The sequence below is a fragment of the Ranitomeya variabilis genome, chromosome 2, assembly GCF_051348905.1.
Source record: "Ranitomeya variabilis isolate aRanVar5 chromosome 2, aRanVar5.hap1, whole genome shotgun sequence".
Taxonomy (NCBI): domain Eukaryota; kingdom Metazoa; phylum Chordata; class Amphibia; order Anura; family Dendrobatidae; genus Ranitomeya; species Ranitomeya variabilis.
The window spans coordinates 419649010-419669473 of record NC_135233.1 but is presented as its reverse complement, the minus strand read 5'-3'; the positions used below and the strand labels follow the sequence as shown (position 1 = coordinate 419669473).

The 20464-nt window shown below is 55.2% G+C and overlaps 1 protein-coding gene across 3 annotated transcripts in view; it reads left to right on the top strand.

The window, feature by feature from the left end:
• The first annotated feature begins 561 nt into the window (after positions 1 to 561).
• Positions 562 to 20464, top strand: part of PDE3B (phosphodiesterase 3B) — a 206275-nt gene continuing 186372 nt past the window's right edge. The window contains exon 1 of one of the 3 annotated variants that reach the window (XM_077286608.1): positions 562 to 1448. In XM_077286608.1, the coding sequence (XP_077142723.1) occupies positions 714 to 1448 (735 nt within the window). In that variant the 5' untranslated portion in view covers positions 562 to 713. The remainder of the gene's footprint in view (positions 1449 to 20464) is intronic. The other 2 variants (XM_077286607.1, XM_077286606.1) reach the window with 2 other exon arrangements.

Below are 20464 nucleotides of genomic sequence, written 5' to 3'. Positions count from 1 at the left end.
ATTCCGCGCCGCTGCAGGGAGGCCGCACTCTCCCCCTTATTCCGCGCCGGTGCAGGGAGGCCGCACTCTCCCCCTTTCCGCGCCGCTGCAGGGAGGCCGCACTCTCCCCCTTTTTCCGCGCCGCTGCAGGGAGGCCGCACTCTCCCCCTTATTCCGCGCCGCTGCAGGGAGGCCGCACTCTCCCCCTTATTCCGCGCCGCTGCAGGGAGGCCGCACTCTCCCCCTTTATTCCGCGCCGCTGCAGGGAGGCCGCACTCTCCCCCTTATTCCGCGCCGGTGCAGGGAGGCCGCACTCTCCCCCTTTCCGCGCCGCTGCAGGGAGGCCGCACTCTCCCCCTTATTCCGCGCCGCTGCAGGGAGGCCGCACTCTCCCCCTTATTCCGCGCCGCTGCAGGGAGGCCGCACTCTCCCCCTTATTCCGCGCCGCTGCAGGGAGGCCGCACTCTCCCCCTTTATTCCGCGCCGCTGCAGGGAGGCCGCACTCTCCCCCTTATTCCGCGCCGGTGCAGGGAGGCCGCACTCTCCCCCTTTCCGCGCCGCTGCAGGGAGGGGACATCACATGGCTCCGGAGGAGGGGACGGGGATGACAGCGGCTGGAGCTGGGAGGCGGCAGAGAGTTGCGGCTCCGCTCTGGGCGACACTCGGGATCCGGGCGCAGCATGGCCGGCAGCGGGACATGAGTTTCTCCCCGGGCTGCAGGGAGACGTCCCAGCATGAAGCCGCCGGAGAGCCCGGACAGGAACGGCTACGTGCGGAGCTGTGTGACCCCCCTGAGGCCGGACCCCCCGCGGCGCGGAGTCCTGTGCGCCCTGTGCCGGCCGCGGCTGCTGTGCGGGGCGGGGGCGCTGCTGCTGGCGGCCGGCTGCTCGGTGCTGGGGCTCGGCTGGGCGCCCTGCCTGCTGCACGCCCTCAGTCCGCTCTTCAGCCTGGGCTGCGCCTTCTTCTTCCTCAGCGGCTACCTGGCCCGGGCGCAGTGCGGGGGCTCCGGGGGGCTCTGGCTGCTGGCGCTGCCGCTCTGCTGCTGCTGCGGGGACGCGGTGCTGCTGCTGCCGGGCGCCGGGGATGAGCTGCGGCTGCTGCTGGTGCTGCTGTCCGTGGGGCTGCTCAGCCTGTGGCGGGGGCTGCGGCTGCGGCATGCCGTGCTGCTGCTGCTCTTCTCCGGCCTGGTGTGGCTGGTGTCCCGGAGCAGCCTGAGTGCGCTGCCCCACGCGGTGAGAGCCCTGGGCGGCTGCCTGGTCGGTCTGGCCGGCTCCGTGCTCGCTCTGGGCTGCAGCGGTGGCTTCCACCTCCGAGAGGCGCAGCCGAGGGCGGCCATGCTGGAGGACAAGGTGCCGGTGATCAGGCCCCGGCGGAGGTCCAGCTGTGTGTCCCTGGGAGAGACGTCCGCCGCCGGCTACTACGGCAAGATGTCCCGGAGGCCTTCCCTGCCGTGCATCTCCCGGGAGCAGGTGAGCGGCGGCGGCGGCACAAACACTGACACATTGTAACAGCGCAGCAGCGGGCAGTGCTCATAGGAAGGACCCCTGAAGTGGTGACTTGTGCCCCCCACTACTACCACCGGGACGTGGTGACTTGTGCCCCCCTTTACTACCACCGGGACGTGGTGACTTGTGCCCCCCTTTACTACCACCGGGACGTGGTGACTTGTGCCCCCCTTTACTACCACCGGGACGTGGTGACTTGTGCCCCCCATTACCATCGGGACGTGGTGACTTGTGCCCCCCATTACCACCGGGACGTGGTGACTTGTGCCCCCCATTACCACCGGGACGTGGTGACTTGTGCCCCCCATTACCACCGGGACGTGGTGACTTGTGCCCCCCATTACTTCTGGGACCTGGTGACTTGTGCCCCCCATTACCGCCCAGTTGTGGTGACTTGTGCCCCCCATTACCGCCCAGTTGTGGTGACTTGTGCCCCCCATTACCACCGGGACGTGGTGACTTGTGCCCCCCATTACCACCGGGACGTGGTGACTTGTGCCCCCCATTACCACCGGGACGTGGTGACTTGTGCCCCCCATTACCGCTGGGACCTGGTGACTTGTGCCCCCCATTACCGCCCAGTTGTGGTGACTTGTGCCCCCCATTACCGCCCAGTTGTGGTGACTTGTGCCCCCCATTACTACTGTGACGTGGTGACTTGTGCCCCCAGATTTGCTGGTTGGCCCCTGTGCCTTGACTTTCCTTGTCTTTATGTTGATAGTAATGTGTCCCTGCTGTTGCATTATTGTACTTAGTGTTGTTGTTATTATTGTTCTTAGTGTTATTTTTACTGTTATTATTTTTAGTATTATTATTATTATTAGTGTTATTATTGTTGGTGGTGTTGTTCCCGCGGGGCTGCAGTCGTGTGATGCGGTTTTGTGGCTCGCCGTCTGCTCATTATTTTCTGTTGGGCGAAGTTCACACAAGGATATAAACCATCAGATGTCGTCCGTCTCCGATGTGGAAGCTGATGGTTGTCACTGACCTGACATGATGGATGAGACACGATGTGTCCGTAGGACGAGCCGCGCGGGTCGGTGCGCACTCCCACTTGTATCGGCGACACACGGACACTGCTGCCCGCTGGGAATCTCTCACACTGCAGAAACCCGTGATCTGATCGTCAGTAACAGGTCGGAGCGGTGGCGTGAGGGCAGAGTGGTTTAAAACAAAAACACGGTGTGAATGGCGCCCGACTATGTCACTTTTCTTTCTCTTTAATGTTTTTTGTGTTTTGTAGATTTTTTTTCTCTTTGTGCTGCAGGTGGTGACGGCTCATGATGGTGCTGCTCAGATCACAATATGGCGGTGTAATGGCGGCTGGCCCGCTGCTCTGCTACTTCTCTGTAATGGAATGACTCTGATAAGTGATCCATTATACCAGAGAAAACGGCATTGTGTTCCCTGTTATCAGCCATGATGAACTGCAAGACATGGAAAAATCTCCCTGCCGCCTATTATCCCAAACATGTCGGCCACTCCTGTAAGACCTCCGCTGCTCTCTTAGGGTATGTGTCCACGTTCAGGAAACGCTGCGTTTTTGACGCAGTGTTGAGCAGCATGCATAAAAAACGCAGCGTCCAGATGTTACAGCATAGTGGAGGGGATTTAATGAAATCCCGACTGCACTGTGCATTAAAAAACGCATGCGTTTTTCCCGCAAAAACGCACATTCGGTGCGTTTTTGCAGAACGCAGCATGTTGCTACAATGAGCAAAACACGCAGGAACACCGCAGGTGACCTGCCAGTGACCTCAGGTGCATTTTTGGTCAGGATTTTACCTGCATAAAATCCTGACCAAAGCCTGAAGCAAACCTGACCGTGGACACATACCCTAATAAGATGTGATAGCGGCCGCTCTTATAACGCTCCGGTGCCTACGTAACCCACGCACTTTATGATCCGATTTGGGCCTCTCTCCGGATTATTAGCCGCTCGCCCTCTGATTCCCTACACAGTAGAATGGACCCTTCAGTTCAGAGCGTCTGATGAATGTTTAACCAGCAGCTGTTGATAACCGGTGCAGGGTGGATCTGCACCTGCGATCTGCCCCCGGCCCCTGCGATCTGCCCCCGACCCCTGCGATCTGTGCCTGCAATCTGCCCCCTGCGATCTGCGCCTGCAATCTGCCCCCTGCGATCTGCGCCTGCAATCTGCCCCCTGCGATCTGCGCCTGCAATCTGCCCCCTGCGATCTGCGCCTGCAATCTGCCCCCTGCGATCTGCGCCTGCAATCTGCCCCCTGCGATCTGCGCCTGCAATCTGCCCCCTGCGATCTGCGCCTGCAATCTGCCCCCTGCGATCTGCGCCTGCAATCTGCCCCCTGCGATCTGCGCCTGCAATCTGCCCCCTGCGATCTGCGCCTGCAATCTGCCCCCTGCGATCTGCCCCCGGCCCCTGCAATCTACGCCTGCAATCTGCCCCTGCGATCTGCCCCTGGCCCCTGCGATCTGCGCCTGCAATCTGCCCCCGACGCCTGCAATCTGCCCCTGCGATCTGCCCCGGCCCCTTCGATCTGCGCCTGCAATCTGCACCTGCGATCTGCCCCCTGCCCCTGTGATCTGCGCCTTCGATCTGCGCTTGCAATCTTTTCCCGGCCCCTACAATCTGCAACTTCGATCTGTGCCTGCAATCTGCTCCCGGCCCCTGCGATCAGCCGCCGCCAATCTGCCCCTGCGATTTGCCCCCCCCCCCTGTGATTTGCCCCCCCCCTGTTTCTCTCCATATAACGGGTTCTTCAGATAAAACTGGAGACTTTAATATTTCTTTTGCCCTTTTAGGCTGCGCTCATTCTCCGCCTTGAGTGTAGCGCACAACGTTTCTGACCGCTGCTGATGAAGGCTCAGCACGACGATGCGTCACGTATCCAGATGGCGATTCCCCTGAGTTTCACTCATTTTGTGGATGATGATGTTCCCTGCGCAGTCTTTAGATCGCACGGACCTGAGCCGATCTCTGCACTTTTCTGTGGTTTTTTTACCATCTTGGCAGCAGCAGTTTTATTGTTTGTCTGAAAACATAAAATATTTCAGAATTTATCATGTGTGATAGCGACTGTTAACTTTCGCCCCTCGGCAGCCATCACCAGTAACCAAAGGATTAATGTTACAACTTGGTACTTTCCCAATTCCAAAGTGTTACATTGTTGCTGCATCCTCAGGTGAAATAGAAGAACAGAGCTGTATGTCCTGTACAGCCAGAGCTGACATGATAGCGCCCCCCCATGGCAGTGCACGAGACAGCAGAGCTGTGTGGTATGTGACCGAAAGTTCTCAGACTGGCACAACTTTTGTTTTTCACATTTTCACCTCTTCAGTGTTTTTGCTCTTTTAGTCACCGTTTCTATAGTTACTGATGGACAATGATAAACGTTCCGTATGTTATATTTTATTGACAAATGCATGAAGTTTCTTTTGATGCCTCAATATTCCCAGCGCTGCCCCTTAGGGTACGTTCCCACGGTCAGTAAATAGTGCGGGGTTGGACGTTGTGTACTTGTGCAGTGTCCAGAGATGCCTGCAGCCCATCCACGGAGACGGACATGCAGAGTGTCTCTCCAGACCGCAGCACGTCTATTTATCTCTATTTGTCTCCACAAGATGAATGTCACCCGTACAATGTATTGGACGCAGTGAATCCACACGGTTCAATGAACACACGCAAAATCAGCTGCGTTCAATAGACGGATATGTGCTGTGTCCAAAGTGCTGCCTAATACTGAATGTCTGCATCTACCCTTATTCTCCACATTGCTCGCCGCGCTCCTGCCCCTCGCTCGCCGCGCTCCTGCCCCTCGCTCGCCGCGCTCCTGCCCCTCGCTCGCCGCGCTCCTGCCCCTCGCTCGCCGCGCTCCTGCCCCTCGCTCGCCGCGCTCCTGCCCCTCGCTCGCCGCGCTCCTGCCCCTCGCTCGCCGCGCTCCTGCCCCTCGCTCGCCGCGCTCCTGCCCCTCGCTCGCCGCGCTCCTGCCCCTCGCTCGCCGCTCTCCTGCCCCTCGCTCGCCGCTCTCCTGCCCCTCGCTCGCCGCGCTCCTGCCCCTCGCTCGCCGCTCTCCTGCCCCTCGCTCGCCGCTCTCCTGCCCCTCGCTCGCCGCTCTCCTGCCCCTCGCTCGCCGCTCTCCTGCCCCTCGCTCGCCGCTCTCCTGCCCCTCGCTCGCCGCTCTCCTGCCCCTCGCTCGCCGCTCTCCTGCCCCTCGCTCGCCGCTCTCCTGCCCCTCGCTCGCCGCGCTCCTGCCCCTCGCTCGCCGCTCTCCTGCCCCTCGCTCGCCGCGCTCCTGCCCCTCGCTCGCCGCGCTCCTGCCCCTCGCTCGCCGCGCTCCTGCCCCTCGCTCGCCGCGCTCCTGCCCCTCGCTCGCCGCGCTCCTGCCCCTCGCTCGCCGCGCTCCTGCCCCTCGCTCGCCGCGCTCCTGCCCCTCGCTCGCCGCGCTCCTGCCCCTCGCTCGCCGCGCTCCTGCCCCTCGCTCGCCGCTCTCCTGCCCCTCGCTCGCCGCTCTCCTGCCCCTCGCTCGCCGCGCTCCTGCCCCTCGCTCGCCGCGCTCCTGCCCCTCGCTCGCCGCGCTCCTGCCCCTCGCTCGCCGCGCTCCTGCCCCTCGCTCGCCGCGCTCCTGCCCCTCGCTCGCCGCGCTCCTGCCCCTCGCTCGCCGCGCTCCTGCCCCTCGCTCGCCGCGCTCCTGCCCCTCGCTCGCCGCGCTCCTGCCCCTCGCTCGCCGCGCTCCTGCCCCTCGCTCGCCGCGCTCCTGCCCCTCGCTCGCCGCGCTCCTGCCCCTCGCTCGCCGCGCTCCTGCCCCTCGCTCGCCGCGCTCCTGCCCCTCGCTCGCCGCGCTCCTGCCCCTCGCTCGCCGCGCTCCTGCCCCTCGCTCGCCGCGCTCCTGCCCCTCGCTCTCCTCCGCGCTTATACATAGCGCAATTCTGTCATTTACACGTCGTTTCCAAAGGAAGTGTTTGTCAAAACAGAAAAGGCTAAGTATACAGCTGTGAGCTGATATTAATAGCCCGGGAAGCTCCATGGGTATTTCCCCCTTCCCAGGCTATAAACATCGGCCCCCAGCCATCGGCTTTCCATCTGGTGGTTGCGAAAATTACGTGGGAGCTCACACCATTTTTTTCAAAATAATAATGTTTCAATAATTAAATACATGTACAGTAAGCTGCACACACTGTACTAATTGTATTTGTCACAGACATCTATATATCTACCTATTCTATATGTATTTACTGTATGTAATCCACCTCTTCTATCCTGTCGGCTCCTCCGGGGTTTTTTCAGAACATGGAAGATGAATTACCGGCTCTTCTTCTATCTACTATATAATTGTCTAAGGGTCACTTCCATTTGTCCTTTCTTTCTGTCTGTCTGTCACGGATATTTATTGGTCGCGGCTTCTCTCTGTCAAGGAATCCAAGTCGCTGATTGGTCTCGCCAGCTGCCTGTCATGGCTGCCGCAACCAATCAGCGACCGCCACAGTCCGATTAGTCCCTCCCTACTCCCCTGCAGTCAGTGCCCGGCGCCCGCTCCATACAGCATGCGCACACACATACAACACGCACACACACACACACACACACACACACACACACACACACACACACACACACACACACACACACACACACACACACACACACACACATATACAGCACACACACACACACATATACAGCACACACACACACACATATACAGCACACACACACACACATATACAGCACACACACACACACATATACAGCACACACACACACACACATATACAGCACACACACACACACACATATATACAGCGCACACACACACACACACATATATACAGCGCACACACACACACATATATACAGCGCACACACACACACACATATATACAGCGCACACACACACACACATATATACAGCGCACACACACACACATATATACAGCGCACACACACACACATATATACAGCGCGCACACACACACATATATACAGCGCACACACACACACACATATATACAGCGCACACACACACACATATATACAGCACACACACACGCACACACACGCACACATATATACAACACACACACACACACATATATACAGCGCACACACACACACACATATATACAGCGCACACACACACACATATATACAGCACACACACACACACACACATATATACAGCGCACACACACACACACACACACACACATATATACAGCACACACACACACACACACATATATACGTGGCTGGGCAATATACTACGTGGCTGGGCAATATACTACGTGGCTGGGCAATATACTACGTAGCTGGGCAATACACTTCGTAGCTGGGCAATATACTACGGGGACATGCTTCTTCTAGAATACCCGATGCGTTAGAATCGGGCCACCATCTAGTGTAATATAAATACATATATATGTGTGTGTCACTGACATCTATATATCTATGTATTCTATGTGTATATAGCTATTCTAACCGGTCACTGATATTACTGGATGAATTGCCGGCTATTCTTCTATAGCATGCTGTGATATTACACGCACGCTAAATACTTCCGAGAAAATAAACGCTGATGTGAGCTGCCCATAGATTAACACTGGTCCGAGGGCTGTGATGTTTCTCCCATAGCACTGTGCCCCGGACTACTACACCTTATCCGGCACAAGCTCTCATCCCTGTGAAATATTGGGTCTGTCCATATGTTTAACAATTGGATATTTGCACTCATTGACAGCATGCAGAGGTGTTGAAAATTCTGACTGATTTAGGTGCAAAGTTGTTTTTTTGTAGCAAGTTTTAGAGCTGTTCATTAGGAGGAATATGTTGCAGTGCAGGAGTTTAATTCTGTAGTATCTCTGCTTGCTGCGATATCTCGTGCTGTAGAGGGTTATTCAAATATTGCTTTGTGTTTCCAGCTCTCTAGTCACATAATCTCCATTATCTGCTGCTCATCTGTCACCTTACCGAGAGTGAAGGTTGTAGTATGGAGATGTTTTAAGCAATAAACATGTATACAAATCATCAGCATAATCTTCACATACAGCAGCATTATATCCTGTATTATACCCCAGAGCTGCACTCCCTATTCTGCTGCTGCAGTCACTGTGTACATACATTACTGATTCTGAGTTACATCTTGTATTATACTCCAGAGCTGCACTCACTATTGTGCTGGTGCAGTCACTGTGTACATACATTACATTACTGATCCTGAGTTACATCCTGTATTATACTCCAGAGCTGCACTCACTATTCTGCTGGTGCAGTCACTGTGTACATACATTACATTACTGATCCTGAGTTACATCCTGTATTATACTCCCGAGTTGCACTCACTATTCTGCTGGTGCAGTCACTGTGTACATACATTACATTACTGATCCCGAGTTACATCCTGTATTATAATCCAGAGCTGCACTCACTATTCTGCTGGTGCAGTCACTGTGTACATACATTACGTTACTGATCCTGAGTTACATCCTGTATTATACTCCAGAGCTGCACTCACTATTCTGCTGGTGCAGTCACTGTGTACATACATTACTGATCCTGAGTTACCTCCTGTATTATACCCCAGAGCTGCACTCACTATTCTGCTGGTGCAGTCACTGTGTACATACATTACATTACTGATCCTGAGTTACATCCTGTATTATACTCCCAAGCTGCACTCACTATTCTGCTGGTACAGTCACTGTGTACATACATTACTGATCCTGAGTTACCTCCTGTATTATACCCCAGAGCTGTACTCACTATTCTGCTGGTGCAGTCACTGTGTACATACATTACATTACTGATCCTGAGTTACATCCTGTATTATACCCCAGAGCTGCACTCACTATTCTGCTGGTGCAGTCACTGTGTACATACATTACATTACTGATCCTGAGTTACATCCTGTATTATACCCCAGAGCTGCACTCACTATTCTGCTGGTGCAGTCACTGTGTACATACATTACATTACTGATCCTGAGTTACATCCTGTATTATACTCCAGACCTGCACTCATTATTCTACTGGTGCAGTCACTGTGTACATACATTACGTTACTGATCCCGAGTTACATCCTGTATTATACCCCAGAGCTGCACTCACTATTGTACTGGTGCAGTCACTGTGTACATACATTACATTACTGATCCTGAGTTACCTCCTGTATTATACCCCAGAGCTGCACTCACTATTCTGCTGGTGCAGTCACTGTGTACATACATTACATTACTGATCCTGAGTTACATCCTGTATTATACTCCAGAGCTGCACTCACTATTCTGCTGGTGCAGTCACTGTGTACATACATTACATTACTGATCCTGAGTTACATCCTGTATTATACTCCAGAGCTGCACTCACTATTCTGCTGGTGCAGTCACTGTGTACATACATTACATTACTGATCCTGAGTTACATCCTGTATTATACTCCAGAGCTGCACTCACTATTCTGCTGGTGCAGTCACTGTGTACATACATTACATTACTGATCCTGAGTTACCTCCTGTATTTTCGCTGAAAAAAATGCATCATGTGCACAAAAATTGTGGAATGCATTCTAAGGCTGTGTGAGCACGTTGCAGATTTATCGGGGTTTTTTCCGCGTTTTTTTTGAGAAAAATGCATACATTATACATCCTATCATTTAGAATGCATTTCGCAATTTTTGTGCATATGATGCGTTTTTTTCCTCGAAAAAAACGCATTGCGGTAAAAAACGCAGCATGTTCATTAATTTTGCGGTTTTTTTGTGGATTTCCCACTATATTATTGCATTGGGAACCTCTGGAAAAATCCGCAAAAAAACGCGGTAAAAACTCATGCGGATTTCTTGCAGAAAATGTCCTGTTTTGCTCAGGAAATTTCTGCAAGAAATCCTGAATGTGTGCACATAGCGTAAATGATGGGATGCATAATGTATGCGTTTTTTTTTGCTATAAAATCTGCAACGTGTGCACACAGCCTTATACTCCAGCACTGTGCTCCCAGTGTATACGGTGCATGTATACATATGCTGATCCCTGTGACTTCCTCTTCCTAGTTCAGTGTGATTTGACATTGCTTCTCGATGTATTTTCACTGCATAGATGAGAGGATCTGGTGCTGGATCTGTGATCTGCCCCCCTCGGTAGATCCTGCCCCCCTCGGTAGATCCTGCCCCCCTCGGTAGATCCTGCCCCCCTCGGTAGATCCTGCCCCCCTCGGTGGATCCTGCCCCGCTGTCTGTGCAGTAGATCTCTCCTGGATCCGGTGTAATGGTGCCCACTCTTTCGGGTACACAGGGGGCCGCTCACGTCTGTGTATGGGGGATTTTACATCGGACTATTGGCTTCTATTGCCTCTTATCGTTTTGTATAGCTGCTCTGTGTCCGTCTCCTAGGAATGAGTGATCGGTGTTCAGGGGTCTCGTAGCCCCCAATCATTCTGGACGTGGTGCTGCCCTGACGGTTCCCTCAGTACCTTGATCAGATTCTTTGGATTGCTGCGGTAATGAATCCTTTCCCTTAGTGGGGTGACACTGGGGGGGTGTCCACACTTTCCCTTACACCACCTCTCCCATAAGACCTGTTGTCCACAGTGGCGTCTCATGTCCAGTTTTCGGGGTCCCGTCGGTGGGATGGGGGCTGAGGATGACCCCCTGTGTTCTGTCCTTTGGAATGTCTGTGCTGCTTGCGGTGAGGCGTCCAGTAAAACCCGATGGGCGACCTGCGCCGTGGTCTGTGTTTACATTTGTTGCACATGAAGCGCAGCGCTGATGTCACTGACTGTTAACCCCTCATGACCCAGGAAGGGGATCAGCACAGCGTGAGGCGCACAGTGATGGGGGCTCTGCGGCCTCTGTAAGGGGCACAGTAATGGGGGCTCTGCGGCCTCTGTATGGGGCGCACAGTAATGGGGGCTCTGCGGCCTCTGTATGGGGCGCACAGTAATGGGGGCTCTGCGGCCTCTGTATGGGGCGCACAGTAATGGGGGCTCTGCGGCCTCTGTATGGGGCGCACAGTAATGGGGGCTCTGCGGCCTCTGTATGGGGCGCACAGTAATGGGGGCTCTGCGGCCTCTGTATGGGGCGCACAGTAATGGGGGCTCTGCGGCCTCTGTATGGGGCGCACAGTAATGGGGGCTCTGCGGCCTCTGTATGGGGCGCACAGTAATGGGGGCTCTGCGGCCTCTGTATGGTCACCGCTAATCGGGTTTGTTGATGATTTTTTGTTTTTACATTGTTCGCAGTTTTCATAGATTCTCAGAGTAACTAAAGTGCAGCTTCCTCATCCTCATAGACAACAAGTACCTGCTGGAAAAAAGCACGGCGGCATCCAAAGCGTCTGCAGAGGACGGACAAGGGTTAATATACTGGTCTGGAGGTTATATCAGTACTGGAGGGGCTCATATCAGTCACATATGGTGTAATGTCTGGGGGTTATATCAGTACTGGAGCGGTATAAGAGGGGCTGATATCAGTCACATATGGTGTAATGTCTGGGGGTTATATCAGTCCTGGAGCGTTATAAGAGGTGCTGATATCAGTCACATATGGTGTAATGTCTGGGGGTTATATCAGTACTGGAGCGTTATAAGAGGGGCTGATATCAGTCACATATGGTGTAATGTCTGGAGGTTATATCAGTACTGGAGCGTTATAAGAGGTGCTGATATCAGTCACATATGGTGTAATGTCTGGGGGTTATATCAGTACTGGAGCGTTATAAGAGGGGCTGATATCAGTCACATATGGTGTAATGTCTGGAGGTTATATCAGTACTGGAGCGTTATAAGAGGTGCTGATATCAGTCACATATGGTGTAATGTCTGGGGGTTATATCAGTACTGGAGCGTTATAAGAGGGGCTGATATCAGTCACATATGGTGTAATGTCTGGAGGTTATATCAGTACTGGAGCGTTATAAGAGGGGCTGATATCAGTCACATATGGTGTAATGTCTGGAGGTTATATCAGTACTGGAGCGTTATAAGAGGGGCTGATATCAGTCACATATGGTGTAATGTCTGGAGGTTATATCAGTACTGGAGCGTTATAAGAGGGGCTGATATCAGTCACATATGGTGTAATGTCTGGAGGTTATATCAGTACTGGAGCGTTATAAGAGGGGCTGATATCAGTCACATATGGTGTAATGTCTGGGGGTTATATCAGTCCTGGAGCGTTATAAGAGGGGCTGATATCAGTCACATATGGTGTAATGTCTGGGGGTTATATCAGTCCTGGAGCGTTATAAGAGGGGCTGATATCAGTCACATATGGTGTAATGTCTGGGGGTTATATCAGTCCTGGAGCGTTATAAGAGGGGCTGATATCCGTCACATATGGTGTAATGTCTGGAGGTTATATCAGTACTGGAGCGTTATAAGAGGGGCTGATATCAGTCACATATGGTGTAATGTCTGGGGGTTATATCAGTCCTGGAGCGTTATAAGAGGGGCTGATATCCGTCACATATGGTGTAATGTCTGGAGGTTATATCAGTACTGGAGCGTTATAAGAGGGGCTGATATCAGTCACATATGGTGTAATGTCTGGGGGTTATATCAGTCCTGGAGCGTTATAAGAGGGGCTGATATCCGTCACATATGGTGTAATGTCTGGAGGTTATATCAGTACTGAAGCGTTATAAGAGGGGCTGATATCAGTCACATATGGTGTAATGTCTGGAGGTTATATCAGTACTGGAGCGTTATAAGAGGGGCTGATATCAGTCACATATGGTGTAATGTCTGGGGGTTATATCAGTACTGAAGCGTTATAAGAGGGGCTGATATCAATCACATATGGTGTAATGTCTGGGGGTTATATCAGTACTGAAGCGTTATAAGAGGGGCTGATATCAATCACATATGGTGTAATGTCTGGAGGTTATGTCAGTACTGGTGCGTTATAAGAGGGGCTGATATCAATCACATATGGTGTAATGTCTGGGGGTTATATCAGTACTGGTGCGTTATAAGAGGGGCTGATATCAGTCACATATGGAGGTAGGTGATGTATAGTAGAGGTCGTGGGGGAAGGGCAGTTTCCACATTTCTTGTTACTCGGCCTGCCCTGTCTGAAGTGGCTGATAGCAGAGAGTAACAGCCAGGATTCTCCTGTAGGTTGTGATCTGATCCTTGCGGCTCCCCCGGTCTGGTCAGGCTGTGGCCGGTATTGCAGGCTGTGCAGTGCTCCGCTCTGGTGGTTGGGTGTTCCCGGTGCTCGGTGCAGATTGAAGCTTCCAGGCTGTAATTTAGTAGTAATATTCAGGAACCTTTCTAATTAATGATCCTATTTTCTAATTATAACCCCGGTAATTACAGTCTGCAGCGCGCGGAGCTTGTGGCTGACGGTCAGCGCAGCGTCTGCGGATCCTTCTGTCTGCTGCTCATTTACCTTTTCTCCCTAAAGTTGCAGTGTTTCTGAGTCTGAGCTCTGCAATTTGGGGTTACTCGGGGTCCTGGGAAAGCTGGGTAGTATGATGGTGAGTGCTCGGAGTGTGTCATCCCCATGTGATGAACTGTTCGCTATGTTGTATCATCCGTGCAGATGTCCTTCATGATTTAGTCGCCCTTTTATTTCTACCTGAGGGGCGCCGCTTATAAGAACCGGATCTGAAAACGGCCCACGCATCTGAATTCTCTTTATAGAGAGATGTTTAATGAACGCAAGCTACTGCTCTCTGGTGGCAGCTATTTTTAGTAAATTGATTCCCTTAAATTGATTGCTTTTAAATCTGACTTAGTCTACATTGTGCTCCAGAGCTGCACTCTCCTCTTCTTATTAGAGGAAATAGTCAGCAAGGTGGTAGGTAGCCCCCCCAGAAGACTGGACGGAGTCTGCCGTAATGACGGCACTTCCCATACCAAAGCGAGCTCTGCGCAGGGAAAGCTGCGGTATTCATTATTGTATCCTGTCTCCTATACCAGACTCCTCCAGAGCCGAATTCATGGAGGTCTCTAGTGCAGGCAGGGTGCAGTGACCTGAAGCCATGATCGGAGGTACAAGGTGGCTGGCGAGGTGCTGTGGAGCCCTGGGGCTGTACAGGTATGAGGTGGCCGGGAGGCGCTGCAGGGCACTGGGGCTGTACAGGTATGAGGTGGCCGGGAGGCGCTGCAGGGCTCTGGGGCTGTACAGGTATGAGGTGGCCGGGAGGCGCTGCAGGGCTCTGGGGCTGTACAGGTATGAGGTGGCCGGGAGGCGCTGCAGGGCTCTGGGGCTGTACAGGTATGAGGTGGCCGGGAGGCGCTGCAGGGCACTGGGGCTGTACAGGTATGAGGTGGCCGGGAGGCGCTGCAGGGCTCTGGGGCTGTAGGTATGAGGTGGCCGGGAGGCGCTGCAGGGCACTGGGGCTGTAGGTATGAGGTGGCCGGGAGGCGCTGCAGGGCACTGGGGCTGTACAGGTATGAGGTGGCCGGGAGGCGCTGCAGGGCTCTGGGGCTGTACAGGTATGAGGTGGCCGGGAGGCGCTGCAGGGCTCTGGGGCTGTACAGGTATGAGGTGGCCGGGAGGCGCTGCAGGGCTCTGGGGCTGTACAGGTATGAGGTGGCCGGGAGGCGCTGCAGGGCACTGGGGCTGTACAGGTATGAGGTGGCCGGGAGGCGCTGCAGGGCTCTGGGGCTGTACAGGTATGAGGTGGCCGGGAGGCGCTGCAGGGCTCTGGGGCTGTACAGGTATGAGGTGGCCGGGAGGCGCTGCAGGGCACTGGGGCTGTACAGGTATGAGGTGGCCGGGAGGCGCTGCAGGGCTCTGGGGCTGTAGGTATGAGGTGGCCGGGAGGCGCTGCAGGGCACTGGGGCTGTAGGTATGAGGTGGCCGGGAGGCGCTGCAGGGCACTGGGGCTGTACAGGTATGAGGTGGCCGGGAGGCGCTGCAGGGCTCTGGGGCTGTACAGGTATGAGGTGGCCGGGAGGCGCTGCAGGGCTCTGGGGCTGTACAGGTATGAGGTGGCCGGGAGGCGCTGCAGGGCTCTGGGGCTGTACAGGTATGAGGTGGCCGGGAGGCGCTGCAGGGCACTGGGGCTGTACAGGTATGAGGTGGCCGGGAGGCGCTGCAGGGCTCTGGGGCTGTACAGGTATGAGGTGGCCGGGAGGCGCTGCAGGGCTCTGGGGCTGTACAGGTATGAGGTGGCCGGGAGGTGCTGCAGGGCTCTGGGGCTGTACAGGTATGAGGTGGCCGGGAGGCGCTGCAGGGCACTGGGGCTGTACAGGTATGAGGTGGCCGGGAGGTGCTGCAGGGCTCTGGGGCTGTACAGGTATGAGGTGGCCGGGAGGTGCTGCAGGGCTCTGGGGCTGTACAGGTATGAGGTGGCCGGGAGGCGCTGCAGGGCTCTGGGGCTGTACAGGTATGAGGTGGCCGGGAGGCGCTGCAGGGCACTGGGGCTGTACAGGTATGAGGTGGCCGGGAGGCGCTGCAGGGCTCTGGGGCTGTACAGGTATGAGGTGGCCGGGAGGTGCTGCAGGGCTCTGGGGCTGTACAGGTATGAGGTGGCCGGGAGGCGCTGCAGGGCACTGGGGCTGTACAGGTATGAGGTGGCCGGGAGGCGCTGCAGGGCTCTGGGGCTGTACAGGTATGAGGTGGCCGGGAGGCGCTGCAGGGCACTGGGGCTGTACAGGTATGAGGTGGCCGGGAGGCGCTGCAGGGCTCTGGGGCTGTACAGGTATGAGGTGGCCGGGAGGCGCTGCAGGGCACTGGGGCTGTACAGGTATGAGGTGGCCGGGAGGCGCTGCAGGGCTCTGGGGCTGTACAGGTATGAGGTGGCCGGGAGGCGCTGCAGGGCTCTGGGGCTGTACAGGTATGAGGTGGCCGGGAGGCGCTGCAGGGCTCTGGGGCTGTACAGGTATGAGGTGGCCGGGAGGCGCTGCAGGGCTCTGGGGCTGTACAGGTATGAGGTGGCCGGGAGGCGCTGCAGGGCTCTGGGGCTGTACAGGTATGAGGTGGCCGGGAGGCGCTGCAGGGCTCTGGGGCTGTACAGGTATGAGGTGGCCGGGAGGTGCTGCAGGGCTCTGGGGCTGTACAGGTATGAGGTGGCCGGGAGGCGCTGCAGGGCTCTGGGGCTGTACAGGTATGAGGTGGCCGGGAGGCGCTGCAGGGCACTGGGGCTGTACAGGTATGAGGTGGCCGGGAGGCGCTGCAGGGCTCTGGGGCTGTACAGGTATGAGGTGGCCGGGAGGCGCTGCAGGGCTCTGGGGCTGTACAGGTATGAGGTGGCCGGGAGGCGCTGCAGGGCTCTGGGGCTGTACAGGTATGAGGTGGCCGGGAGGCGCTGCAGGGCTCTGGGGCTGTACAGGTATGAGGTGGCCGGGAGGCGCTGCAGGGCTCTGGGGCTGTACAGGTATGAGGTGGCCGGGAGGCGCTGCAGGGCTCTGGGGCTGTACAGGTATGAGGTGGCCGGGAGGCGCTGCAGGGCACTGGGGCTGTACAGGTATGAGGTGGCCGGGGAGGCGCTGCAGGGCTCTGGGGCTGTACAGGTATGAGGTGGCCGGGAGGCGCTGCAGGGCTCTGGGGCTGTACAGGTATGAGGTGGCCGGGAGGCGCTGCAGGGCTCTGGGGCTGTACAGGTATGAGGTGGCCGGGAGGCGCTGCAGGGCTCTGGGGCTGTACAGGTATGAGGTGGCCGGGGAGGCGCTGCAGGGCTCTGGGGCAGTACAGGTATGAGGTGGCCGGGAGGCGCTGCAGGGCTCTGGGGCTGTACAGGTATGAGGTGGCCGGGAGGCGCTGCAGGGCTCTGGGGCTGTACAGGTATGAGGTGGCCGGGAGGCGCTGCAGGGCTCTGGGGCTGTACAGGTATGAGGTGGCCGGGAGGCGCTGCAGGGCTCTGGGGCTGTACAGGTATGAGGTGGCCGGGAGGCGCTGCAGGGCTCTGGGGCTGTACAGGTATGAGGTGGCCGGGAGGCGCTGCAGGGCTCTGGGGCTGTACAGGTATGAGGTGGCCGGGAGGCGCTGCAGGGCTCTGGGGCTGTACAGGTATGAGGTGGCCGGGAGGCGCTGCAGGGCTCTGGGGCTGTACAGGTATGAGGTGGCCGGGAGGCGCTGCAGGGCTCTGGGGCTGTACAGGTATGAGGTGGCCGGGAGGCGCTGCAGGGCTCTGGGGCTGTACAGGTATGAGGTGGCCGGGAGGCGCTGCAGGGCTCTGGGGCTGTACAGGTATGAGGTGGCCGGGAGGCGCTGCAGGGCTCTGGGGCTGTAGGTATGAGGTGGCCGGGAGGCGCTGCAGGGCTCTGGGGCTGTACAGCGCTGTGCACACTGCTCACTCTCAGATTCAGATTTCACGTACAGAACTCTGCAGAAACGATATCCTTTCTCCTTAGAGTTACAGTTTCTTCCCCTGCTGCATCATTGGCACTCTTGGGGCGCTGTGATGTTGTGGGGGTCCATCTTTAGGGTCTAGTCCTGGGCGGACTTTGTGTCACCTTCAGATATTTTCGTTCTTTCCCGCTTATAACGCTTCCTCTGTGTGACCTATATGTACATTTGGATACAATTGTCTCCATCCCTCGTATGTTAAGTCGTGTTGCCTTGGTGATTACTATTGTTTGCTCCAACCTTTTTGTTGCTTGTTACTCTTTGTTTTTTGGTTTTTGGACTGGTATTTTTTTATTTCTTACAGCCTCATGTAGAATTGTACAGCACAGTAATTTTGTACATTTTTATTTTACCTTTAGTGATGTTTGAGAAAGACCCGGGACGGGTGGAAACGTGGCCAGTGGCCGACCAATGGGTTTCTGTCCCGATCCCCAGCACTCTGGTCAAATACTGTATATTTGATTGGAATCAATGCAAGCATTTATGTGGCAATCTTCTGGTAGGGGGGCTGCGTGGCTCAGCCAGGAGGCGACTGGGCTCTCAGCCGGGGGGGGGGGGGGGGGCGGTTAGTGTTGGGACCCTCTTCTGGACAGCGCCCCCTCATTCCTGCAGAGCTCCGCTCTCCATCTACAGCAGGACTATAAGGGTATGTGCACACATAGGTGGGATCTCTGCGGAATTTTCCGCACCTGTTTTTGTGAATCCGCAGGTAAACTGCACTGTAGATTTACTGCGGATTTACCACAGTTTTTGTGTGGATTCCACCTGCGGTTTTACACCTGGATTCCTATTATGGAACAGGTGTAAACCGCTGCGGAATCCACACAAAGAATTGAGATGCTGTGGAATATAAACAACACTACGTTTCCACGCAATTTTTTTTCCGCAGCATGGGCACAGCGGATTTTGTTTTCCATAGGTTTACATGGTACTGTACACCACATGGAAAACTGCTGCGAATCCGCAGCCAAATCCGCACATAGCCTTATTCTCAGCGGACACCGGTGATCACTGTAGCCCCTGGATCTCTGCCTCTCCCCAGGTTTGTTCTAGGATAGAGCGGGTGGTCTTGTTAGCGTCAGTGATTCGGTGGTCCCGTAATGTCTGCACCCGGTAGCACAGAGAACAGGTTTCCTTTATATTCTGTGTAACCGGGCGCCGTCTGTGTCCCGTGCCCTGGGCAGTGTCGCCTTGCTGGGGGCACGTGGCGGATCTTGTCTGCAACTCCTCCTTGGCAGTGCCGCCTCACTGCAGTTCTGGAGTTCTGTTCATAAGCTCGGGGTATCCTGCTGTCCCCTCTTCCCCGGGGCAGCCTGCGCCCCCCGCTCCATCTGTTTTCATACTTCGCTGTTAGTTTTTCTTCGTCCCCGTATGCACAGTTGTGTCCCTGTGGCCGTCCTGTACACTGGGGGGCTGTGGAGACCGCCTCCCTCTGGGCAAAATCTGTTTATTGCGCTCCCAGCATTTTTCTCTGACTCCTCCACCTTGCTGAACATCAGAGAAGAACGCTGTTTACAAAACCCTCACATGTGAACAGACCCTCATAATGAACGCATGCCCTCCCCCATTAATGATGAGGCTCCTATGTGTTGTCCCAGTGAGGGGCCCCAGCGCCTTCTGTTCTACGGCCCCTTCAGCATCAAAGAGGCTCCGCAGCGTCAAGGTAAATGGGCATCACTGACTCCTAGCAACGAAGGCAAATAGACGGGGACGTCAGGGGCTCCATGTACTGTCACTGTGCAACGCTGCTGTCAGGGGCCCATCCTCCAAAAACAAGGAATTCTGTACAGAATAAGTAGGTTATATCCGTACTGGAGCGTTATAAGAGGGGCTGATATCAGTCACATATGGTGTAATGTCTGGAGGTTATATCATTACTGGAGCGTTATAAGAGGGGCTAATATCAGTCACATATGGTGTAATTTAGCAGTTATAATGGACTGAGGGGGGATAACCTGTTCATTCTATATGTTTACATGTCCTAAGATGGTTGTAACGGGGTCTATTCAGCTCGGGAAAGTGAGTGACTTTGGGGTCTTTTAGATCTTCGCCCCCTCTTTTTCCTGTATGACGATATAATCTATCCCTGGTGATAATGGTCAGGTTTACACAGATCTGGGGTCCTGTGGTCGGTGCTTTTGAACACTTGTGGCCCCTTTTCTGTGTGGTCAGTTGCCGTGTTCAGTGAGCGCAGCTGTGCGGCCAGTATCCATAGTAATAAGGCTCTGTGGGGCCTGTATACTGTTATACCAGCGATTTAGAGAATGTCTTTCAGGGTTCTGGGAAAGCTGGGTGGCAGCTGTACTGGAGAACGTGTGAGGTGGAGATGCAGCTTTTGCAGGAACAAATAAAAGCAGTAGACGAGAACGTTTGCACCAACATAAGTCCTAGCCGAATCCTCTGCGGTCGCTATGAGATCCTGGATTATCCGTGCAGCCGTGTGTTCTGTAGGATTCTGAGAATCTCCTGATCCTCTGTGTCTGGATCACAAGCATTGGAAACTTGGTAGCCAGGTCATATCTTCCCCTCCTCCGTCTCTGACAACCAGCCGTGATCTAGCAGTGTGGAGGTATTGAACGGTCATGATTGGATACAATGTATCCGTCTGGCATCTGGTTCTTCAGTACATTAGTTCTGAGCTTTTACAGGAGCTTTCCTGGCCATCTCCTCGGTGCCCGCATTCTCCACCACATGTGTGTGCACATCGTGGCC